The 26595-nt window shown below is 41.9% G+C and overlaps 1 protein-coding gene and 1 long non-coding RNA gene across 3 annotated transcripts; both read right to left on the bottom strand.

Annotated features, from left to right (window-relative positions):
* Positions 1-2225: 2225 nt before the first annotated feature.
* On the bottom strand, positions 2226-16999 carry LOC310795091 (uncharacterized protein). Of its 2 annotated transcripts, none has more exons than XM_083657117.1 (7): positions 16881-16999; positions 15503-15592; positions 15216-15378; positions 14941-15083; positions 14662-14801; positions 2516-2616; positions 2226-2402 (listed from the first exon to the last, which is right to left on the bottom strand). In XM_083657117.1, exons 1-7 carry the CDS (start codon positions 16990-16992, stop codon positions 2282-2284), a joined length of 870 nt encoding a protein of 289 aa, XP_083513243.1. In that variant the 5' UTR covers positions 16993-16999; the 3' UTR covers positions 2226-2281. The 2 variants fall into 2 exon arrangements, with proteins under 2 accessions (XP_083513243.1, XP_083513242.1); XM_083657116.1 differs by lacking the exons at positions 2226-2402; positions 2516-2616 and adding exons at positions 12062-13719; positions 13833-13939.
* Positions 17000-23301: 6302 nt separating this feature from the next.
* On the bottom strand, positions 23302-24124 carry LOC310795093. Its single transcript, XR_014553602.1, has 3 exons — positions 24003-24124; positions 23676-23776; positions 23302-23562 (listed from the first exon to the last, which is right to left on the bottom strand). It is a non-coding gene; the product is annotated as an uncharacterized lncRNA (long non-coding RNA).
* Positions 24125-26595: the final 2471 nt, after the last annotated feature.

Below are 26595 nucleotides of genomic sequence, written 5' to 3'. Positions count from 1 at the left end.
TCCTCACGCTGTCTGCGCTCTCATAGATATCCACAATCCTCTCCTCCTTCTCGCCTCTCTGATATCGAACTTTCTTGGTGAGGTCTGCAGACATCGCTGTATGTTTTCTCACACATCAGCTGTGTACCTGAATCAGTTCACATGTAATCTACTGTACCGGGTGCTCTATTATGCTCTGCTCAACACCACAAGAACTTGCTTTATTGTGTTCAGTGATGTTCAGGAAATAGATAAGTAGCTAGAAATGTACACCTCAAAACGGAAAAGAAGAAAAGAGGAAGTCAAAGGCATTATCTTGATATCTGGTCTGTTTCTTTTGACCAACCACAGTGCTTCTGACAGAATGTGGTGGTAGTTGGGTTGGTGGAGACGAGGAGGAGGGGCGTCCTATAGTGCCTTTTTTAATCTTTTTTTAACTCCTGTAACTCCATTTGTGTCGCTACTGACTTTTTCCTCATGTATCACCAGCCAGTCTTTACACAATGAAGAACCAATGAGGTTCTGAAAGATGAACCAAGAGTCTGGCAGAGGTTTGAGCCAAATGTATACCAATCACATCTGCAAATATATATATATATAAATATGTATATAAATATGTGTATGTATATATATATATATATATATATATATATATATATATATATATATATATATATATATATATATATATATATATATATATATATATATATATATATTTCTGCATCTGTCTTTGCTTGTGACTGCATCTGTGGCTTAACTTGTTTTTAGACAAAACTCTGTCAGCATTTGAGTAAATCACACCTAGACCACACTAACGTAGGGAGGAAGTGACAAGACAAGACAGGAGAAGTACAGCAAATGTCTTTAATATTATGTTGAGCCAGAGACATTGAGCACAAAACACCAAAACAATGATCACCAAAGTGTCAGGCCGATACAAATAAACTCTGACTTGACTATTTATCTCATTGCATTTTGAATGCCATTATGTTACAATGTTGCAATCTTAAGAGCAAAATCCAAACACACATTTATATTGTTGTACACATTTTGTGCATTAAATATTTTGACAAATGTGACCCAATACATTTTACACAATTCTATCTTAATATTGACACCCTCTTATCTGGGATTAATTCATTACATTTAGACAGCGTTTACTTCAAAGTAGTTACTTTAAAAACAATTAAAATATAGTAAAAATAGCAAATACTTAGTGGAGAGGAAGAGAACGCACACCGCAGAAAGTGTCAGTGAGGTGCTGGCAATGGAGCAAATGGTCATAGAAGAAGGGGAAGCCGCACACTCTGGTTCCAGATGCAAGAAAGTGTAATTTATTTGACAACAGTTTCGTCCGGAACCAGAGTGTGTGGCTTCCCCTTCTTCTATGAAAAATAGCAAATACCACATCAAATAATAATAGCACTGGAAACTGTACAGTGATATAAAACTGCAAAGGAAGGCAGGAAATGAGCAAACTTCTATGATGGAACAGTCCTTTAAAGTTTGACCAACATTTTGCAAACAGATGATATAAACCAGTGGTTCTCAACTGGTGGGTCGGGACCCAAACGTGGGTCGCGGGGCCGTTTTGAGTGGGTCGCAGATGTGTGCATGAAAAAGGACACCGGACGATTTGACTCTATTTCAGAGGCTGTAGCTGGTTCATTTTTAAAGCCAGAGTGAAGATCCTCATACTATATGACAATAGAAGACTTAGAGGCATCCACTGGTAACAATCTCGTCATGCTCACTTGTCGGGGGTAAACGTAAATAGAGCTAAATAATGCTCCAAAGCTACGCTAAATTTTGATAGAGAAAATTCAGAAATTTGGGTCGCGATATGACTAAGGAAAAATATGTGTCGTGAGGCTAAATCAGTTGAGAACCACTGATATAAACTGTACTGTAAAGAAAGAAGTAGGGCATGCACATCCGCTTAAAGGAGGTCAGGTGCAGGACAAAAGGCAAATAACTTATAAAATAAATAGAGTCCGCACACTGATATTTTGTCAGCTCCCAGGTCAGTTTATTGACGTTTCGACCAAACGGTCTTCATCAGAAATTTCTGATGAAGACCTGGGAGCTGACAAAATATCAGTGTGCGGACTCTATTTATTTTATAAACTGTACTGTAAACATGTTATATACTGAGAGACAGCAGCCGTAAGAGCAGCTGATCTGAGTCTTGACTCTCGTGACAAATCTACTATAATGCACTTATACAATCTTTTGACTCCAAGCTATTTAGGTAAATATTAATAAAGGACTATCAAATCAAAGCTGTTTTGAGGACCTGTCACACCTTCCTCTCACAGATCCAGTAGTTACTTCCGTCACATGACTGGTCAATCCATTTGTTTGTGAACACAGCACAGTCTGCGTTGTTATAATTGTCAGGCCGCCCCGGTCGCCAGTACCTGAAACACAGGAGGACAAGGAGTCGAAGCCTGTAGTGAAGACATCATCCATACTGTACAGTGACTCTGAAGTCTCACACCAATGAGTCAGAACAAATGTGATCAGATCTTACTCTGTGGTCAGAGGTGATCCATCCACCCATCTCCAGGTCCCTTCTTCATCTCTGTCTGTCAAACCAATCCACACCCTCCAGTTTAGTCCAACCAGGAAGTCCTGTTTGTAGAGACAGTTAGAGGGTTCAGGCATGCGTGCGCAATCTGCACACGCCTGCGCAATGTGCACACGTGCGCCCACCCACCCACGCACGCGTACACACACACACACACACACACACACACACACACACACACACACACACACACACACACACACACACACACACACACACACACACACACACACACACACACACACACCTGTTCCTCTTTGCTGTTGATGATCACCAGATCAGCTCCTCTCTTCACACAGTCCTGCCTGCTCTGTTCCCAGGTTTTATGCTTATCAGAGACGTAGTACAACTTAGAGTCAAATTTAGTCCAACAATTATCCTTTTGGGCTGCGACAAATCAACACAACAAAACAAAACAAAACAAAAGGTGTTAAATGATCACACTCACACATAAAAGAATATGTGAACTGCTTTCACACATGCTTTAATGATATCATTTAACTTATTATGATCAGAATTGACTCACTCTGTGTACAGAAATTATCTTCCAGGATGTTGCAACAGGTCAACTGCTCTCTCTCCTTAGTCAGGCTGTTGTAACGGGTCTGTAACTGGTCTCTCTCCTTAGTCAGGCTGTTGTAACTGGTCTGTAACTGGTCTCTCTCTCTGGTCAGTTTGTCCACACGAAGATTTCCCTCCTTGTTCCTGCTGGTTTTGTCCTGAATAACTGCCATAGGAGATAAAGGACATGTTGGGGGATCATTAATATTCACATGACTTATTGAGGTGATCTATAACAGCATCACCAAACTGAAAACTCACATAGGACTCCCAGGCTGATGATCGCAGCCAGGAGGAGAAGACACAGCAGCCCCAGAAACACTGTGGCAGCTCGGAAAGGATTCCTCTTCTCAGAGTTTACAGTGACTGGAGTGACTGTGGACATAAATTAACTGTGTTGGGGAAAGTTGCTTTTAAAAGTAATTTGTAACGCACATTATGGTACATTATATATCATATTATATTATATTATATTATATTATATTATATTATATTATATTATATATTATATTATATTATATTATATATTATATTATATTATATTATATTATATTATATTATATTATATTATACATTATGGTACAAACTTACTTGTTAGTTGTTAGAGTACTTTCGCGTTCTACACGTCAAAAACATAATAGCAATACAACTTGCACTGCCAAGTGTACTGTCAATCATTTTAAAATGCATGCAAATTATACTGTTTTTAAAACGAAATGTCATTAAATATGGAGACTTACTTAGCTTACACTTTTCCAATTAGTGGCACGTTGTCTGCACAAGATGTAGTGATATATATATCTATATATATATATCTATATATTACTTTTTAATAAATATTTGCTCGAACAGAACAACAAGTAAAATAAACTACATTCTAGTTTTAAAAAGTAACGTATTACAAAAACTGAAAAGTTGCCACAAAAAAGATAGGTAGATAGATAGATAGATAGATAGATAGGTAGATAGATAGATAGATAGATAGATAGATAGATAGATAGATAGATAGATAGATAGATAGATAGATAGATAAATAGATTGATAGATACTTTGGTGTTGACCCTCGGTGGTGTCCGGTGGTGTACTCTCCTCCGCCGAGGGGTTATCACAAATCCTCACGCTGTCTATGCTCTCATAGATGTCCACAATCCTTACTTTACTTTACTTTACTTTATTTCATTTGGCAGACGCCTTTCTCCAAAGCGACGTACATACAGAAAATAACAACCATAAAATCATGTAACATACATAGTGGAAACAGAGATAAGGGAAAAAGATAAATACAATAAAAGCCAACAAACAAAATAAACAGACAGTTGAAGATACGTGGGCAGCATGTTAAGGGTGATGGAAAGGGAAGGTTAGGGGGAGGTGAAATGGAGGGAAAAGAGATGGGTTTTTAACCGATTGCGGAAGATGGGGAGAGATTCGGATGTCCTGACTAGGGGGGGGAGCTCGTTCCACCATTTGGGGGCGAGACAGGAAAAGAGGCGAGATTGAGAGCGGCCCCTAAGCCCGCGAAGCAAGGGGGGGGCGAGACGGCTTGCGCTAGTGGAGGGGCGGAGGGAGCGGTGGGAGGGTTGGAACGTGACCAAGGTTTGAAGGTATTGGGGGGCAGTTGAGTGGACAGCTCTGTATGTGAGGACAAGGGTTTTGAATTTGATGCGTGACAGGATGGGGAGCCAGTGGAGGTCACGGAGGAGGGGGGTGACGTGAGAGAATTTGGGTTGGTTGAAAACAAGGCGGGCAGCAGAATTCTGGATGAGTTGAAGGGGTTGGATTGCAGAGGAGGGGAGACCGGCTAGAAGAACATTGCAATAATCAAGTCTAGATAAAACCATGGCCTGGACTAAAATTTGGGTTGCTTCTGAGGTTAAAAAAGGGCGGATCTTTCTAATGTTAAAGAGGGAGAATCTACAGGAACGTGCCAGTGCTGTAATGTGGGCAGAGAAAGATAGTTGATTGTCGATGGTGATTCCGAGATTTTTGGCAGATTGGGAGGGGAGGACGGTGGTGTTGTCGATGGATAGGGACAGATCGGATAGGGGGGAGTCATTGCAGGGGAAGAAGAGAAGTTCGGTTTTGTCGGGGTTGAGTTTGAGATGGTGAGACGACATCCAGTTACTAATATCTTTGAGGCAGGCAGAGATACGGGAAGAGATATTAGAGTCCGAGGGGGGGAAGGAGAGATAGAGTTGTGTGTCGTCTGCGTAGGAGTGATAGGAGAACCCGTGAGAGGAAATGACGTGACCCAGAGATCTCATGTAGAGAAGGAAGAGGAAAGGACCTAAGACAGAACCCTGGGGAACACCCGTGGTGAGAGTGCAGGGGTCCGAAAGAGTTCCTCTCCAGAGGACCTGAAAAGAGCGAGTAGATAGGTAGGAGGAAAACCATGAAAGTGCAGAGCCGGTGATACCAAGGTCGGATAGGGTGGAAAGTAGAATTTGGTGGTTGATGGTGTCAAAAGCAGCAGACAGATCGAGAAGTATGAGAACGGAGGAGAGTGATGAAGCTTTGGTGGAGTGAAGGGCGGAGGTGACAGAAAGAAGAGCTGTTTCAGTGGAATGTGCAGGTTTGAAGCCAGATTGAAGGGGGTCAGAAAGGTTGTGAAGGGAGAGGTAGGAGGATAATTGACCAGATACTGTGCGTTCGAGTGATTTGGAGATGAAGGAAAGGATCCTCTCCTCCTCTCCTCCTTCTCGCCTCTCTGATATCGAACGTTCTTGGTGAGGTCTACCTTGGCGTCTGCAGACATCGCTGTATGTTTTCTCACACATCAGCTGTGTAGGCTACCTGAATCAGTTCACATGTAATCTACCGGGTGGTCTGTTATGCTCTGCTCAACACCACAGGAACTCACTGTATTTTGATGTTCAGGAAATAGCTAAGTAGGTAGAGCACACCTTAAAAGGGAAAAGAACAAAAGAGGAAGTCAAAGTCATGATCTTGATATCTGGTCTGTTTGTTTTCACCAACCACAGAGCTTCTGACAGAATGTGGTGGTAGTTGGGTTGGTGGAGACGAGGAGGAGGGGCGTCCTATAGTGTCTTTATTATTATTCATTGTAACTCCTGTAACTCCATTTGTGTTGGTACTGACTTTTTCCTCATGGATCACCAGCCAGCCTTTACACAATGAAGAACCAATGAGGTTCTGAAAGATGAACCAAGAGTCTGGCAGAGATTTGACCCAAATGTATACCAATCACATCTGTAATTTAGCAGTGATCTGACTGCAGCAGAGAGGTTTGAACTGAGGTAAGAAACCAAGAGAAAGTATTCCCTTTGTGTTAATGTACGCCAGCAGAAGAACAGCAGAGAGGTCTTGAACTGAGGTAAGATAGACCAACAGACAATATTCTGTGACTTGGATTTGGTTAAAATTGGAACCAAATTTCGATCTATATCAGATCTGTAATTTATAAACATGATTTGTGGGTAGTGACCTTTGCACAAACACTGCAATGAGGTTCTGAAAGGTGAAGCGAGAGTCTGGCAGAGGCCTCGAACCAAATCTCTAACAATCACATCAAGGTTGCGATTGCGATTGCACCCTCAGTCCCTCTCTCTCTCCTTCTCCCTCAGGCTCTCTCCCCTCCTCTCTCTCCCTCTCCCTCAGTCTCTCTCTCGTGTGTGTATGTGTGTGTGTGTGTGTGTGTGCGTGTGTCACTGATGACATCATCAGTGATGTCACAATGATGTCGCAATGCCCATGTATGGCATCAGTGATGGCATCATCACCGATTACATCATCACTGAACTATACCCTCAGCCTTAGGGCAATTAATTTGTCCTAATTTAAAAAATATGGCTCCGTCAGGTCACCCACACGGGTGCTCTTTACACCCCCTGAAAGTTTCAGCCCGATCACACGTAAAACGGCATAGCTGTGGCCGGACAAACAGACAGACAGAGTCCACATTGCCAATGGTCTCACTCACAGAGTAGCCTCAGCCAGGAAGGATGACATCACTGATGACATCATCACTGTAGACAGAAAGATGACATCACTGATGACATCACATCATTAGGTAATCAGGGCAATCACCCAATTAAAAAATTCTGCATATGCGCGCTGTGAGAGGGGGCGGGGGGGGCTTTATGTGTCCAGGCCCAGGGGCCCATCATGCCCACCATGTGTGTGTGTGTGATGTGTGATGTCACAGAAATCATTTCTCAGAAGCCCTCCTGTCCTGCCTGTTGCTTCTCAGAAACGAGCCTCTGAGTGGACAGAGGGCTGGGTGTTCACACCACAAACAACAACTGCTGTTTGCTTCAAGAGGAAACCTGCCTGTCTGCTGAGAAAATAACCTAAACACCTCCGCCCTTTTCACACCTAGAAAACCCCCACTTTGCACTCAACAAGAACAAGAACAGCTCGTAGAAACTGGAAATGCATGATGACATAAGCATAATCACATCATTATTAATAATCTATTCATATCATCCTAATCCTTAATATTAGGTCAATAATAGATTTGTGTAATTGTGTTAATATTCCCATGAAATACTTAGGCCTATATATTCAAATGTTATTTTCTAATGTTAGAACTAACTGGTCAAAATGAGCTCTGATAATAAGACTGCTGGTAGCTGGACTTATCTCTGTGTTATGAGGAGCAGGGGCGATTGTAGTTCCATACCTCTGGGGGGGCTCAGCCCCTAATCAGAATGTGACATGCATACAGTGCCTCACAGAAGTGGTGGAACACCCCCCCCCCCTCCAGGACCACCACCAGCTACACGACTAAAATAGCCAGTAGTAAATATTTTTTAGAAAATGAAAAATGTGCTGTTTGAAGTATCCAACTCCTTTCACTTTGGCAAACCTCAACTCAAACACAATGGAGTCCACTGCAATGAATGTGCAAGAGCAAAACAGAAGCTGCCCTGGCATTATAGCTACACTGAGCACTTTACTGGAACACCAGACTAATACTGGGTAGGCATCAGCTTTCAGCTCAGTGTTAACCGGCTACCAAAGTGACATCCGCCTTAAGGTTTGACGTGTTGCATTCTGAGATACTTTTCTGCTGACCAAAGTTGTTGTTTTTGCACCATTCTGTGTAAATTCTTGAGACTGTTGTGAGATCAGCAGTTTCAGAAGGGTTGCACCAACAACCATGCCGTGCCGTGGTCAAAGTCGCTTATGGTGTGAGTTGCATACCTACGTTAGTTTGTTCAGCCATAGTCACCACACGCAATGCCAGCATTGGTAAAATAGCTGTTGAATTCAACAATTTGATTTGAGTGAAATAAATGATAAACAATAAACACATGTTGCATGCAGGTGTAATTACACCTCAATTAGGTCAACAACAGACACGTTTGATATTAAATCCAACAAACCAGAGCTCTGAAATGAAACCCACCATCATGTCTCTTACCCAGGACAAAATTATCCCTTATTTTGACAAAATGTTCATTTATGGGCAATTAGAAGGTTATTGTGCTTTTGGCTTTAATTGAGTTTACCTGTGCTGTAAATCCTGTGTTATTGAGACAGCGTGCAGAATCAGCACCAGCCACCAGCTGGTAAAATATGCAAGTGGCTGGAAGATTTGCTTCACTCACCATCCAAAGAAACCCCACAATGGTCTATCTATCTATTGAGTGGCTGGTAACATTTTAACATTCATCACTAGCCATTTTGGTGGGCATTTTTTTTTTTTTTGGAGCCTGTATTGAGATCCAGGTGAATTTATTTCTTGTTATTGTGCTGTTGGCTTTTGAGTGTTCAGGTGTCTGTGCTGTAAATCCTGTTGAGAGTCAGGTGAATGTGTCTTAGTTATTCTGGCTTTAATTCTGCATACCGGTATAGCCGTTTTCCCACATGCGTACCGGAAAATTACCTGTAAGTCAATATCGGACATTTCCCTTCACACTTCGGCTCGCGCATATGGGAATCTATCAGCGAATTTGCCTGTATGTTGGGGGGCGGGGTGGCACTACAGAGCGGGTGGGGAGTGACATGTCGGCAAAACTCCGAATGGTGAAATAAGTTTGCTTGTTTATCCGTTCACCTGCGTCGCGTTGAAGCACTTTTTACAGACTGGCTTCGTTTGATGTGTCCGGGCTTGCCTTCGCTGTCGGCAATGTAAGCAAAATACTTCCACATTTCGCTTTGTGCATTTGCTTCGTCTGTGTCCCTGTCGGGCTGTGACTGAAGGAGGAGGACTGTGGCCACAGAGAGCGAGCAGGCAGGAGAGAGGAGAGGAGAGAGGGGAAAATCAGCACGCCCACTGTAGAAAAGGGAACATAATGGCCCACCGTCAGGCCTGTTCGTGGGGCAGTCGATGCCCGCGAGCCGGCGTGCCAGCGACGTAATGATGATGACATCATCAACGATGACAATGATGTCATAGCATAGAGTTCACCTGTGAGGTCATCGGCGATGTCAGACATAACACCGATGATGTCATAGCTCCCTCGAACGTTGTGACATCACCAATGACGTGATGTCATACACCAAAACGCGGGGATATAAACAAGGTGTTCTGTGACGCTATAGAGATTCCTTCTACTCCCATACTTCTTCAGGTATTCTTACTCCCTACTCTACCTTCATAATGTCAACCATTAGCACAACCAAATCCGGACCCGAGCTGAGTCCTGGCTATCTTACAACCAGCCAGGCCCTGATGACCGACTGCCTTACACCCAGCCAGGTCACCAGTGGAATTTCAACCGCGTCCCAGGACCGACATGTCGGTCCCTATCTCCATCCCTGTGATTCTGACCGATCACAACCCGTGAGCCCTCATCCACGATCCAGCACACTTCACGAGGCAAGCCCAGAAGCTTCGCCCCCAGCAAGCCAACAAGCTTTGCTACACCCACACATTATTATCACAAGATCATTTTGCCAGTTTGCTTTAATGTGCGCGAATGATTAGATTATGCCCGCTGGAACATTAAGCAACGTGTGTACACCTCGCCTATGATAGTGTCGCGGGAAATGACGACCCGTTCTACACTTAAGTCCGCTATCGCGCATACCGCTCTTCTGACTGGCTCAAAACTGGTGAAATCTCCGCGACGACGGGGTCGCGCTTATACCGGCACGGCGCCTTTCCCACATGCAGGCATTAGACCACGTTCCGGTCATTTTGCGGTACAAAGCGCATGTGGGAAAAGAGAGTATGTGTGCTGTGAGGGGGGGCCCTTTATGTGACCATGCCATGCCATCATGTCATAATCCGCCTATGGGCATAAGATGTTGGGAGAAGTACATTCCTCTAGACCGGTGGAGAGGAGTGGAACAACATCCCGAACGGAATTAAAGCTGCAAATTCTCTAAATTGTTTTAAAAACCTGAAAGAATGATTGTTGAGTAAACTAGAGTAATGTGTGAGCCTTCCGTTGTCATGGTTATTGAACTTGTGTGTTTATGTTGATTATTCTATGTGGTTTATTTGATGTTATGTGTTACCGTATGTCCTGTTTTTATAAGACCAGGGACCATGTTGGAAATAAGTTTTCACACTTTTAAATGTCTATCCCTTGGATTTCCATGAAATCAATCAATCAATCAATCAATCAATCAATCAATCAATCAATCAATCAATAAGATACTCTGGTACCATAGACCTATGAGCATCCTTATGCTTGATAAGCGTGTTTGTTATGGCCAATCCATGTCTAAAGCACAGAAGTCCAATAACAGAACACTCAGGTTCAGATCAGGGAAGCCATCCCAATCACAGCCCTCCGAGTGCTGTGAGCATTCCAGTTTTTGTGTTTCGTGTCTCTGATGTTCCTTGATGCCACCGGGCTAAAAGAAATGATACAATTTATGCGAAAATTCCATCATTGATGGTTTGAAGCGCTCAAGTCACCTCTATATTTGTCAGGGAAATTCACAACTGGCCTTAAATGAAAGCTAAGAAGGTTAACTTTAAAATAGGACCAAAGACAATAGTACAAAACATTAAAGAATGCCCTGACCATGTGCCTAAACCAGGATATGCACCAGCGTCTAAAATGCAATTTACTTTAGGTGTGGTTAACTTCACGAGCTGGTAACTGTGTCACAGCTACCACTCAGGAATGGCTATCATACCAACATATCATCTACAGACATGTATCTTATCAAAAATCATAAACAAGTTTTGCCACCATGAGTGGTACCGACAAGTGACATTTTGAGCTCTGGCCCATGGACTACTGCTCCTTCTCGCCTCTCTGATATGGAACTTTCTTGGTGAGGTCTACCTTGGCGTACACGTCTGCAGACATCGCTGTATGTTTTCTCACACATCAGCTGTGTACCTGAATCAGTTCACATGTAATCTACTCTATCTGCTCTGCTCTATTCTGCTCTGCTCAACACCACAAGAACTCACTGTACTGATGTCCAGGAAATAGATAAGTAGCTAGAAATGTACACGTCAAAACGGAAAAGAACAAAAGAGGAAGTCAAAGTCATGATCTTGATATCTGGTCTGTTTGTTTTCACCAACCACAGCGCTTCTGACAGAATGTGGTGGTAGTTGGGTTGGTGGAGACGAGGAGGAGGAGGGGCGTCCTATAGTGTCTTTTTAATCTTTTTTTAACTCCTGTAACTCGATTTGTGTCGGTACTGACTTTTTCCTCATGGATCACCAGCCAGCCTTTACACAATGAAGCACAATGAAAGATGAACCAAGAGTCTGGCAGAGGTTTGACCCAAATGTATAACAATCACATCTGCAAATATACTGTATATATATATATATATATACTAAGCATCTCGCTTGCTCGATTCCTAGCTTGGCTGCTGCGTGGCCTCGGCTGCCCTATTGGGGCACCCAATGTCTCCCTCTCCCTCAGTCTCTGCATCTGTGGCTTTACTCTATTAGACAGAACTCTGTCAGCATTTGAGTAAATCACACCTAGACCACACTAACACAGGGAGGAAGCAACAAGACAAGACAGGAGAAGTTTACAGCGAATGTCTTTAATATTATGTTGAGCACATTGAGCACAAAACACCAAAACAATGATCACCAAAGTTTCAGGCCGATACAAAAAATTTCTGACTCTGACTTAATAGTTCAATGATGTTCATCATGTCTTCATTTATAATTACACGTTTATGTTTTCTTCAGACATAGGTTTATAGATGTTTTTCATTTACCTTGACAGTTTTGACGAGTCACTCTGGTCTTCTTCAGAAGCAGTTGACACGTCATACCCAGCTGTCAGTGCAACTGCTTCTGAAGAAGACCAGAGTGACTCGTCGAAACTGTCAAGGTAAATAAAAAACAACTACAAACCTATGGCTGAACACAAGAAAACATAAACGTCTGACTCTGACTTGAATATTTATCTCATTGCATTTTGAATGCCATTATGTTACAATGTTGCAATCTTAAGAGCAAAATCCAAACACACATTTATATTGTTGTACACATTTTGTGCATTCAATATTTTGACAAATGTGACCCAATAAACTTTACACAATTCTATCTTAATATTGACACCCTCTTATTTGGGATTAATTCATTACATTTAGACAGCGTTTACTTCAAAGTAGTTACTTTAAAAACAATTAAAATATAGTAAAAATAGCAAATACTTAGTGGAGAGGAAGAGAACGCACACCGCAGAAAGTGTCAGTGAGGTGCTGGCAATGGAGCAAATGGTCATAGAAGAAGGGGAGCCGCACACTCTGGTTCCAGATGCAAGAAAGTGTAATTTTAACTGTTTCGGCCGTAACCTTTGTCAAGTCTAAAGAGTCGAGACTGGACAAAGGCTACGGACGAACCAGAGTGTGTGGCTTCCCCTTCTTCTATGAAAAATAGCAAATACCACATAAAATAATAATAGCACTGGAAACTGTACAGTGATGTAAAACTGCAAAGGAAGGCAGGAGCAAACTTCAATGATGGAACAGTCCTTTAAAGTTTGACCAACATTTTGCAAACACATTATATAAACCAGTGGTTCTCAACTGGTGGGTCGGGACCCAAACGTGGGTCGCGGGGCCGTTTTGAGTGGGTCGCAGATGTGTGCATGAAAAAGGACACCGCCACACCGGACGATATGACTGTATTCAGAGGCTGTAGCTGCTTCATTTTTAAAGCCAGAGTGAAGATCCTCATACTATATGACAATAGAAGACTTAGAGGCATCCACTGGTAACAATCTCGTCATGCTGGCTTGTCGGGGGGTAAACGTAAATAGAGCTAAATAATGCTCCAAAGTTAGGCTAAATTTTGATAGAGAAAATTCTGAAATTTGGGTCACGATATGACTAAGGAAAAATATGTGTCGTGAGGCTAAATCAGTTGAGAACCACTGATATAAACTGTACTGTAAACATGTTATATACTGAGAGACAGCAGCTGTAAGAGCAGCTGATCTGAGTCTTGACTCTCCTGTAAAATCTACTATAATGCACTTATACACTCTTTTGACTCCAAGCCATTTAGGTAAATAATAATAAAGGACTATCAAATCAAAGCTGTTTTTAGGACCTGTCACACCTTCATCTCACAGATCCAGTAGCTAGTTAAGTCACATGACCGGTCACTCCATCCGGATGCTGCTAACACAGCACAGTCTGCGTTGTTATAATTGTCAGGCTGCCCTGGTCCCCAGTACCTGAAACACAGAAGGACAAGGAGTCAAAGCCTGTGGTGAAGACATCATCCATACTGTACAATGACTCTGAAGTCTCACACCAATGAGTCAGAACAAATGTGATCAGATCTTACGTTGTTGTCAGAGGTGATCCATCCACCCATCTCCAGGTCCCTTCTTCATCTCTGTCTGTCAGACCAATCCACACGATCCTCGTCCTCTTTAGTCCAACCAGGAAGTCCTGTTTGTGGAGACACAATTAGAGGGTTCATGCACGCGTGCACACGCAAGCTAACCACCCACCCATCCACGCACGCACGCAGATTCGACAGATTAATCGATTATGAAAATAATCGATTGTGATGCTCTCCCCCCCTCTGTCTCTCTCTCTCTCTCTCTCTCCCCCCCCCCCCTCTGTCTCTCTCTCGGCAGGCCGGTTGCTCCGTGCGTCACATTCTTCTGCCTTTCAAGACCAGGAAAGCCAGGAAGCTCCACACATCACAGACATCCAGCCGCAGAAAGAAAAGACAAACAGGATTTGAACCCACTTCCCACATATGGGAATGCGGCTGTCTGCCGTCATAAGCTAAGAGCAGACCTGAACCTTGGCTCATCCCAGATGCTGAGCTAAGGAGGGGAAACCGGGCCTGGCTGCTGGCGATATAGGTGGTAGCCTATATCTGTGTGCGGCTACTCATGTCTAACTGACTGTCAGGCTTCTCCTACACCAGCATCGCTCATATCAGATCTATTTGAGCGTGTCGTCGCTAACTGATGGTTTTCGGGAGTTGGATTGGTTTGACTTGATAAGGCCGTATGTTTTCTCAGTGATGGATGAAGACCGGGACCATGTTATCTGGAGGGATCATAACACAATTTGCACCGCTGACAAGAAATTAGAGAAAAGCATCTGAAACAAGACCATGGGCACACACACACACACACACACACACACACACACACCTGTTCCTCTTTGCTGTTGATGATCACCAGATCAGCTCCTCTCTTCAGACAGTCCTGCCTGCTCTCTTCCCAGGTTTTCAGCTCAGCAGAGCCGTAGTAAAACTTAGAGGCAAATTTAGTCCAACAATTATCCTTTTGGGCTGCGACAAATCAACACAACACAACAAAACAAAACAAAACGAAAGGTGTTAAATTATCACACTCACACATAAAATAACGTGAACTGCTTTCACACGTGCTTTAATGATATTTAACTTATTATGGTCAAAATGTACTCACTCTGTGTACAGAAATGATCTCCCAGGATGGTCTGTAACTGGTTTCTCTCTCTGGTCAGGCTGTTGTAACTGGTCTGTAACTGGACTCTCTCACTAGTCAGGCTGTTGAAACTGGACTGTAACTGGTCTCTCTCTCCGGTCAGGCTGTTGATTCAGATTCAGATTCAGATATCTTTATTTGCCATTGTGTAAAACACATAGGAATTTGTTTTGACATTGACAGTGTGCGCATTCCTTAATCTTTTCCACATATAACAACAAGACAACAACACAAACTGGTCTCTCTCTCTGGTCAGGCTGTTGTAATGGGTCTGTAACTGGTCTCTCTCTCTGGTCAGGTTACTGGTCTGGTCTCGCACTTTTATCAGGTTGTTGTAACTGGTCTGTAACTGGTCTCTCTCCATCTTCAGCAGCTCAAGCTTCTGCACATCTGAATTATCTGAAAGCAGTTGTCAGAGAAAACCATGTTTATTGAATGAGTCCTTCTAGGTTGGAGGAATTGAGATATCTGCTTCTCTTGGCAGTGACCAAGCATAAGGATTTGAAAATAGAAAGACACTCACGCACGATGAGACGCAGAGAGACGTTGAGAGCAGCTTGTGTAGCACACAGCAGCCCAAAGCTCACCAAGACCAGCTTGTAAACGTTTCCCTCTGCAGAACAAACATTCACATGTACACAGGGATTCTGTTAGAAGGCAATTAGCCGGTATTTGTTCCCGTGGGCCGGTAAATTAAGAGGTCGCCGGCTCAATTGGCTGGTTGGAAATATGCCAAATAAATAAATTCCTTATATAAACTAGCCTAATATTGTGTGATCTTGTGATGTTGCCAATTGTGATGTTGCCAATAGGCTACAACTTAAATATAGACTTGTATATATAGCCTTATATATTTTCACCCCGCTGTTATGTGGAGTCGGTGTTTGGTGAAAAAAGGACAAATCTACCCGACGCTGTCTCTTTAACAGTAGTCCAGCATTCACCATGCGCACACTGCGCTGCAGCAGCATCCTGCCACGGCGGGCGGCTGCAACGCTTTGACAAGATCAAAATGGCAGAGCAGACATAGCTGAGCAAGTTCTTTTTTAAACGTAATGATGCTGCAATTCTACTTCAGAAAGACGACAGAAAAGCATCAAGCTCCTGCTACTCCTGAGAAGAAGAGGAAACACTGTGGTCGCCGCCAAAGGCAAAAAAGACAAAATATGTTTAACCCAGAATAACAGGAGAAGGTTTACACGTGAAAATGTGGAGGGAAAAGATCAAATGTTCTGCACCATCTGTGAAAAGGTGGGTGAGAAAAACGGCTTCACCAAAGACTATCAATTTGAAAATATCTGCGCACCACACATCAGCTGCTCATAACGCGACAGCAAAGTGCCATAAAACAGCACACTAAAGCCACCAAGTCGAGTAAAGAAGACGCCCTTATATAGATCAAATACATTTATTGGATGATTGCATCATAGCCTTCGTTTTTGTGTGTTTTATTGCTGTTTAAATGTTATTTTATTTCTGAACGTAAATTCAAACCCGAACCAAATTAATTAATTAATTAACGAGCGGTGAGGCTCGCCTCGCTCCCTTTGCACTGCAAGCACAGACCTACATAGATAATTATTTTTGAAATAAACGCCAACAAAAATGATTTTAAAATGGAAAGTTTGTTTGCTAAAAATGTTATGTATTAAAAAAATTATTAAATTGATCTTTTTTCAATCGCTACATTTTGACTGGGCCGGTAAATATTCTATAAGGCCGGAATTTTGGAACGATACTGGCTGCATTGGCCAGCCAGAAAAAAATCCTAGCGGAATCCCTGGTAGGACTGCAGCTCACAATACCATTTCAACTGCTCACTGCTGTTGAATCAAGGAATGTAAGAAGGATGTATCAAGGAAATGTGACATCTTCAAATGATCTTCACATATGTTACTTACCATGTCTGTTGGCTACCTGCTGACACCTCTCAGCAGAATTAGCCGTCACGAGAGGATCGTCGTTGAGCTCAGTTATTTCAAGTTCCTCTCGTCGTCGGGCAGACCTCGCCATTGCTGCATCTCTCTCTGCTTGTGACTTCTGCATTTGTTCTTTGACTCTATATAGACAACTCTGTCAGCATTTTGAGTAAATCACACATCTAGACCCCATAGGCAGGGCAGTTATGGGTAAGTCACACCTCTAGATCACGCTAAGGCAGGGCCGTTTGTCTCCAACACACATGACACAGGGTTAGCGTGCTAATCGTGCTATAGATGCTGTGTGTGAATTATGTGTTGAAACTTGAGACAAACAACTGAAGTCTGTGGAGTCTCAATCAAGAGATAAACATATAAAATAAAACAGAGGCCCATATCCTGCATATTGTGGTGCGGCAGTGCAGCAGGGTACTGGAGCCAGGTGCTCGAGCGAGACGAGGAAGAGGAAGTGAGGGACCAGCTGGCATATATTTCAGCTAAGAACAGGGTGTAAATGGTGTCTTTCCCTGTCAACTCGGCATCTCAGGGCTTGTGGAGACTTGGATTATACCAGGTGAGCAGGATGGAAGCATTTTATGTATTTTTTTCATGTTTTTTTAGCGTTTTTGCTCGTGACCCCGTTCACACTCAGCAGACAGCTCTGCTTGCCTGACGCGGTTGTTCTCCATTTCTCCAAACTGGCACGCCGTTGTAGCACACTGACTGTCGGCAAGTACCGCATAATATAACCCCACATCAAAAACCCCAAACTATCCCTTTAAATAGGAAAAGCTGACAGACATGTTATTTTTTATTTATTTATTATAAATCATAATTAAAACATTTTCACCTGATAATGTTCACAATAAATCACTCCAATAATGCATAAAAAATAATTTGCACTCCAGGGTGTGTGTGTGTGTGTGTGTGTGTGTGTGTGTGAGTGTGTGGATAAACTACTACTAACCTAAACTACACAATGTATTTCAAAGACAATTTTGTCACTCGTTAGCACTAATTGATTGTTTTTATTTTTTGATTTAACCTTTGTTTAACCAGGAAGTGCCATTGAGATACGAGATCTCTTTTACAAGGGAGACCTGGCCAAGACAGCAGCAGTAATAACATTAGGTAATCACACAGAACAAAAGGTAAATACATCTGAAATACAATGTATCACACACAAAACAACACAAGAGACCAACATGGTAATAAAAGTGTGTGAATGAGGATGATACAGTCGTGGCCCAAATCTATGAAAAACAAATGCATTCTTTGTGTAAAACGTTCTGCAATAGAGCTTTAAATTCACCAAACGGGACCAGGGCGTCTAAGTGGATGAGTTCTTGTAGTCCATTCGATGTCAGAGGTGCATAGTGAGAGAAGGCCATCTTTCTTAGTTCAGTAAGCACTCTGGGAGTTTTTAAGAGTAGCCATCTAGTGGAGCTGGTATGGTGGAAGGAAAGTAGACCACAAAGATATAGCTGCTGGTTACCTTCTACCGCTCCACCATCGAAAGCGTACTGGCGTATGCCAGAAATGAAATGAAATGAAAAAAAAAAATGAAATGAAAAGTGTGTGAATGAGGATGATACAGTCGTGGCCCAAATCTACGAAAAACAAATGCATTCTTTGTGTAAAACGTTCTGCAATAGAGCTTTAAATTCACCAAACGGGACCAGGGCGTCTAAGTGGATGAGTTATTGTAGTCCATTCCATGTCAGAGGTGCATAGTGAGAGAAGGCCATCTTTCCTAGTTCAGTAAGCACTCTGGGAGCTTTTAAGAGTAGCCATCTAGTGGAGCTGGTATGGTGGAAGGAAAGTAGACCACAAAGATATAGAGGAAGCTTCCCTAGGATGGCTTTATATATAAAGATAAACATGTGCAATTTCCTCTGAAGGTAAAGAGAGGGCCAACTTATCATTTGATATAGCACAGTGGTGAGTAAGACACTTAGCATTAGTGATGAAGCTCAAAGAGGCATAATAAACACTATCAAGTTTCTTTAGCAAGGAGGAGGCAGCATGTAAGTAGATTATATCACATATTATAAAACGGCTCTCTCAAATCAAGCAATCTGATTGGTTCACAGCCATTGTATAATTCCAGTAACCGAGTTCAATAACCCATGGCCATGGGTTATTGGTTGCCATGGCAACTCTCTTACTAAGAGAGTAATAATAAGGCTTACCTCAAATGACAACGTAGAAAAAAAAATGGCGGAGACAGCTGTCAGATCCTTGTGAATCGATCTTCGCTTATAACTTTACTAATACTTCGCAGAAATTGATGTTTTGTACAAGAATAGATGCGGGCTAATGTCTTCTTTGCAAAAGAAAGGCTGTTAACCCCGCATTTAACTCCGCATTTAACCCCGTAACGTTAGTTGGTGTCAGCTTTGCAGAGAGCATTCAGCTTCTCAACAAGCGCTGAGAATGCAGCGCTGCGGCTCGAGCTGCCTGTCGGGGTTTCCAGAAAAATCTCAGCTACTCAGCAAGCGCCAGGATTGGCCAATGTCAACTTCAGTCTCCAAAACGATCCAATCAAATCACCCGCATGTTCTTGCGGTCCCGCCTTACAGTAGTGTTTCAACTGACTCTATCAGAATGACATGCCAGTCGGAGTCGGACTTATAGTATTATTATTATATTATCATACTTGGAAACCGTTTTATAAAAGCAATATAGCACTCGAGCAGCGTGTGTTGTGGAATATATCCCGCTGATAAACTGTTATCCCACGAGGCCGATAACAGTTTATCAGCGGGATATATTCACCACAACACACTTGCTCTCGTGATATATTGCTTAAGTCTATTATAGGCAAGAATGTGGCTTGAACTAGTTTCTTTCTAGCCTCAAAAGAGACGCATATTTCATATTACGAAAGAACATTATTTTATTTTTTATTTTTTTTAAGTTTCTTTGTGAGGTTTCCAATATGCACATTAAAAGAGAGTTTCTCGTCTAAGCATAGCCCAAGATATTTATAGGATGAGACCTTTTCTATGGCTGTTCCCTTTAGGGTAAAAACATTAGCAAGATCCCCTGGCTGTAAACGAGCCCTTGTAAAGACCATGTATTTAGTTTTTTTAGCATTTAAAACAAGTTTAAGATCAAAAAGGGATATTTGTAGGCAGTTAAAGGCAGCCTGGAGATCCTCAATTGTCTGTGAAGGGGAGGGAGCACTTACCTAAAGAACTGTATCATCTGCATATAAATGCAGCTTGGCAGTGTGAATTCCCTTTCCCAGATCATTTATAAAAATGGAAAATAAAACTGGCGCTAACATGGATCATTGAGAAACACCTTTATTAATTTCTAATAAACTAGATTTGTAATTCTCTGTAAATATACATTGTGTTCTCTCTGAGAGATAATTTCTGAATCTGAATTGTGATTCAAGCTGTAGCTAGTTGAAAACTTTTATATTTGCTTAAATTGCACCTATGCAGGTTCCTCTTAATTCCCGGGGAAGAATTCCCAGGCACACAGGAACTGATGCATTTAATGTTTCCTGCATGTTTTCTGTTTGGAATCAATACAAGACAGGAGAAGTTTACAGTGAATGTCTTTAATATTATGTTGAGCCAGAGTTTACATTGAGCAGATAACAATCAAAACAATGATCAGTCACCAAAGCTGTAACCAAAATCAAGAAATATTATCACTAAGTTTCAGGCCGATACAAATAAACTCTGACTTGACTATTTATCTCATTGCATTTTGAATGTCATTATGTTACATTGTTGCAATCTTAAGAGCAAAATCCAAACAGCCATCACATGTCATCATCATGCTATCAGTACTCTGTCTCCTCATGTCTTTCACTACCTTTCCTTCACTTCTTTTCTCCCCCTGCTGGTCAGGGATTAAACACAACATTATCATTTGACAAAGAGGAAGTTTATTCAAAAGCTTTTAAAAAAGACATCTAGAAAATACATCAAGCTATCAACCATATGAAGGAAGTGAAACCAGCGGGGTGTCAAAGTATGTATAAACATGAGTACATCACCATGGAAACATATCATACCCCAGCACCATTTTTAACCATGTGTGCTATCTCAGATCAGAGGTACCACAATTACCATCACTTGATTGTATATTAATGGAGACATGGGGTGATCACACCCACACAACTTTGAGTTATTTACAAAATAAAAAGTAGCATCTAGCAGCCACAGCTGGTGATAGGAATCAGTCTCATGACTGATATATGGCTTACGAGAGATACTGAGTGCACAACACAATAAACTTAGTAAAAAATATAGTAGCCTACTATAATTATGAACATTACATATAGGATATTAGACAACAGAACACTGAATAGTGCCCACATTTTTGTTTACATTTCCCACCATGCCTTTAATATTTATTATGATAGTTTTGACATGCATGCATCATAATTGAAAATATTTTTAAATCAGTTTTGTCAATCACTCCCATCTGATTTAGTGAGGAAAGGTAGTCCTTCATTTTGAATAAAGGCATGTTTTGCAAAGTTGCATCAGAACAGCTAAAATCAGGCTATACATATTTACATTGTGAAAGAAGTTCCAGTCACGGTTTCATATTAATGTCAATAGCTAAATGTCCTCTGTGGTTATGTTAGGACCCGCCTTCTGTCAATCAAAACTTGACTACAATGATTAATTAATCCCTTAATCAATCAACCAAAGCAAGATGTCTAGATCTGTGGGGGGGGAGTGGGGGGGGTCAGATAATAACCTATGTAAAACAAAGTGTGGTTTTATAGGGCCAGAATCATCTGAGAAATTCTCAAACAAATGCAACTGAATCCAGGTGAGATTTGTGAATGCAGATTTGACAATTTGTGAATAAATGACGGCAAAGGTTTTTGACGCACATAATATGCTCATGAAACACATAAAATACATGTTTTAAGATATAGCTTCCACCTTGTGTGGTCTGTATTTGTTGATTGTATGACATGTATTCAAGTTGGTGGTGGACAGGAAAACATTTTGTGCATTAAATATTTTGACAAATGTGACCCAATACATTTTACACAATTCTGTGTTAATATTGACACACTCTTATTTGGGATGAACTCATTACATTTAGACAGCATTTACTTCAAAGTAGTTACTTTTAAAAACAACTAAAATATAGGAAAAATAGCAAATATCACATCAAATAATAATAGCACTGGAAACTGTACAGTGATGTAAAACAGCAAAGGAAGGCAGGAAATGAGCAAACTTCAATAATGGAACAGTCCTTTAAAGTTTGACCAACATTTTGCAAACAGATTATATAAACCAGTGGTTCTCAACTGGTGGGTCGGGACCCAAACGTGGGTCGCGAGGCCGTTTTGAGTGGGTCACAGATGTGTGCATGAAAAAGGACACCGGACGATTTGACTGTATTTCAGAGGCTGTAGCTGGTTCATTTTTAAAGCCAGAGTGAAGATCCTCATACTATAGCCCCTTTTAGACTGGACAAAAATCCCACTAATATCCACAAACTAGTGGCATTTTCTTCAGTCTAAAAGTTTCCAAGCTGGGCCGTTTACCGGATAGAGCGACCCTGCAAGTGAGGTGGGTTTTTACGCGGTGGCTCTGCTCCGGCTGGCCATAAAAATCTTGGCGTTGGTCCAACCCCTGATTTTCCGTGAGTTGCCGCCCCTTTTCCAGCGTGAGTCAATGAGATTCGGTTGTTCCCACAGGCTGAAATTCGACTTTCTTGCCGAGAGAAAAGTGTCTCTCGTCGTCATGCACGAGTGCACCCCACAAAGCTCACGAGCCCAGCAGCCCCAGACACGTAGACTGTGTCAAGTCAGCCAGAATGTAAATAGGTCGTCCGCTTTAGCTCTTTCAAAATAAATCCCTCATTGTAACGTTCACATTTTGAGGAATGCTTTACAGCTTCGCTATTATGTCATCTTAACATGAAAACGAATATTTTTGATACAATATTTTGATTTACTTGTTTAAATGACATTTGTTTGAACTTTTTTATGGAGAAGTTTTAATTTTGTTTTGGCTGGCCTGACACTACTGCTCATAGGGAAGCCGTGAGAGAAGGGAAAAGGGAGGGGGAAGGGACAGCCTGCAGCGGTGGAGCAACGTGGGTTGAGAGTGCGATATAAAAGTTTAAAAGGCGATGCTGCTGCTGCTGCTGCCCCCTGCTGCTTTCCTGGGTAACAAAAACACGTGTACTAGTGGGATTTTTGATGTAAAAAAACTTATATGACAATAGAAGACTTAGAGGCATCCATTAGTAACAATCCTGTCATGCTCGCTTGTCGGAGGTACACGTAAAGAGGGCTAAATAATGCTCCAAAGTTAGGCTACATTTTGTCAAGGGAAAATTCTCAAATTTGGGTCGCGATAATGACTACGGAAAAATATGTGTCGTGAGGCTAAACCAGTTGAGAACCACTGATATAAACTGTACTGTAAACATGTTATATACTGAGAGACAGCAGCTGCAGAGCAGCTGATTTTTTGACTCCAAGCCATTTAGGTAAATGTTAATAAAGGACTATCAAATCAAAGCTGTTTTGAGGACCTCAGGTCACACCTTTATCTCACAGATCCAGTAGTTAGTTACGTTACATGACTGGTCACTCCATGTGTTTCCTAACTGAGCACAGTCCTCGTTGTTATAATTGTCAGGCTGCCCCGGTCTCCAGTACCTGAAACACAGGAGGACAAGGAGTCAAACCCTGTGGTGAAGACATCATCCATACTGTACAGTGACTCTGAAGTCTCACACCAATGAGTCAGAACAAATGTGATCAGATCTTACGCTGTGGTCAGAGGTGATCCATCCACCCATCTCCAGGTCCCTTCTTCATCTCTGTCTGTCAGACCAATCCACGCCCTCGCGCTTAGGCCAACCAGGAAGTCCTGTTTGTGGAGACGCAATTAGAGGGTTCACGCACACGTGCACACACAAGCTACCCACCAACACACACGAACACGCACGCGCACACACACAGACAGACAGACAGACAGACAGACAGACAGACAGACAGACAGACAGACAGACATACAGACAGACAGACAGACAGACAGACACACACACACACACACACACACACACACACACACACACACACAAACACACACACACCTGTTCCTCTCTGCTGTTGATGATCACCAGATGAGCTGCTCTCTTCAAACAGCCCTGCCTGCTGTCTTCCCAGGTTTTACCCTCACCAGAGACATAGTACCACTTAGAGTCAAATTTAGTCCAACAATTATAACTTTGGGCTGCGACAAATCAACACAACAAAACAAAACAAAACGTGTTAAATGATCACACTGACTCACACATAAAATAATATGAACTGCTTTCACACGTGCTTTAATTATATCATTTAACTTATTATGGTCAAAATGTACTCACTCTCGGACGTCTCGGTACAGAAATGGTCTCCCAGGATGGTCTGCAACTGGTCTCTCTCATTAGTGAGGCTGTTGCAACGGGTCTGCAACTGGTCTCTCTCTTCAGTCAGGTTGTTGTAACTGGTCTGGAACTGGTCTCTCTCCATCTTCAGCAGCTCAAGCTTCTGCACATCTGAATTATCTGAAAGCAGTTGTCAGAGAAAACCATGTTCCTTGAATGAGTCCTTCTAGGTTGGAGGAATTGAGATATCTGCTGCTCTTGGCAGTGACCAAACATAAGGATTTGAAAATAGAAAGTCACTCACGCACGATGAGACGCAGAGAGACGTTGAGAGCAGCTTGTGTAGCACACAGCAGCCCAAAGCTCACCAAGACCAGCTTGTAAACGTTTCCCTCTGTGGAACAAACATTCACATGTAGGACACAGGGATTCTGTTTTAGCCGGTATTTGTTCCCGTGGGCCGGTAAATTAAGAGGTCGCCGGCTCAATTGGCCGGTTGGAAATATGCCAAATAAATAAATGTGTTATATAAACTATGCTAATATTGTGTGATCTATAGCTTAAGTGATGTTGCCAATAGGCTACAACTTAAATATAGTCTTGTATATATAGCCTTATATATTGTCACCCCGCTGTTATGTGGAGTCTGTGTTTGGTGAAAAAAGGAAGAATCTAGCCGACGCTGTCTCTTTAACTGTAGTCCGCCGTTCACCATGCGCACACTGCGCTGCATCCCGCGGAGAGATCAAAATGGCAGAGCAGACATAGCTGGGCAAGTTCTTTTTTAAAAATAATGATGGTGCTTCAGTACTTTAGTCGAGGCCAGAAAGACGACAGAATAGGGCTGGGCGATAAAACGATCTCAATAATTTTCACGAAAAAAACGGCCACGATAACGATGATAAATTTATGAGCTGTAATTTCGATAAAATATTTTCAGTGTTGCGTTCAAAACCCCTCAGAAACATGACCGCAGCTTAGCACAGCAATGCTTATTGTGAATAACGTGTCGTTTTTGGGGGGTATTTGAAGGCAACACTGAGTGGAACCAATGGCAAAAATGGAAAATAAACCATGTGATGCACGCGTTTGCGGAAGAATCCCTTTCTCTGCTCAGAGCCTCGCAGTCGGCTGGCTGAGTGGCTCTTACTAACCAGTTAGAGCCTGGCCCGGCAAAACAAGAGTAACATAAACAGATGGAATTAAAATATGTCAGGCCGTGGATTTGTACACGGGAGATAAAGCTGCAGCAGACAGTAGTTCTGGTTATGGGTAGCGGTAGCTGGCTGTCATGAATGGTATCAAATTAGCATCTACATCGCGTTAGCGTTAGCTTACGCGCTAACGTTAATATCTTCATACTTGACAATCTTGCTAACGTTATGCTATCTGTTAGATAGACCATCTATAGCAGCTATCCGAATACCATTACACATCTATGGTTTAAACAGTCTTTGCTTCCTTTATCAAACCAACAGCAGCTAACTATAGCTGCATAATCAACACCTAGCCTTGGACCAAGACGTTCATTGCATTAAAACAACATAATGCAATACACACAACAGAATAAGCACACCAAAGACCAGTGGTATAAGGGAAAACAAGTAACAAGCATAGAACAATTATAATAAGCTGAAAATGCAAATGGATCAAGTTACATTAAAAAGCCATAAGTGAATAGTATGGACAAACAGTTGACTAAATAAAGGGTTATCATTTAATGACAACAATAGCCAATGAGCTGCATTGAGCCTCTCTCATGAGAATACTTTGAATTGAATTCAACTTAATTGTAACCGGTCAGAGATTAATAGAGTCGTATCGAATACATTCTATATCGCTCTGCATTGAATTTTAATTGTGCCCCTAAAATTCTTCATGTGCTTTTTATGTGCAATTAGTATTATTGATAAATTTATATCGTGATAAATATCGACATCGATCGATATAAGAAAACATATCGTGATAAAAAAAATTGCCATATCGCCCAGGCCTACGACAGAAAAGCATCAAGCTCCTGCTACTCCTGAGAAGAAGAGGAAACACTGTGGCCGCCGCCAAAGTAAAAAAAGACAAAATATTTAACCCAGAATAAGAGGAGAAGGTTTACATGTGAGAATGTGGAGGGAAAAGATCAAATGTTCTGCACCATCTGTGAAAAGGTGGGTGAGAAAAACGGCTTCACCAAAACACTCATTTACCACGACAGCAAAGTGCACTGATAAAGCCACCAAGTCGAGTAAAGAAGACGCTCTTATATCGATAAAATACATTTCTTGGATGATTGCATCATAGCCTTTGTTTTTGTGTGTTTTAT

The sequence above is a fragment of the Poromitra crassiceps genome (assembly GCF_964638095.1).
Source record: "Poromitra crassiceps genome assembly, chromosome: 20".
NCBI lineage: Eukaryota > Metazoa > Chordata > Actinopteri > Beryciformes > Melamphaidae > Poromitra > Poromitra crassiceps.
Note: the sequence above shows the minus strand (reverse complement) of the source record. Positions and strands in the feature narration are given on the sequence as shown.

Bases quoted from the DNA above. Each gene is read 5' to 3' on its own strand.
- LOC310795091 (XM_083657116.1), bottom strand. From the start codon at position 16,992: ATGGCGAGGTCTGCCCGACGACGAGAGGAACTTGAAATAACTGAGCTC. The intron at 15,379-15,502 runs GTGAGTGTCTTT...AACTGCTTTCAG, and splicing joins CTCTCTGCGTCTCATCGTGC to ATAATTCAGATGTGCAGAAG. The intron at 13,940-14,661 runs GTGTGTGTGTGT...CTCCACAAACAG, and splicing joins TCAACAGCAAAGAGGAACAG to GACTTCCTGGTTGGACTAAA.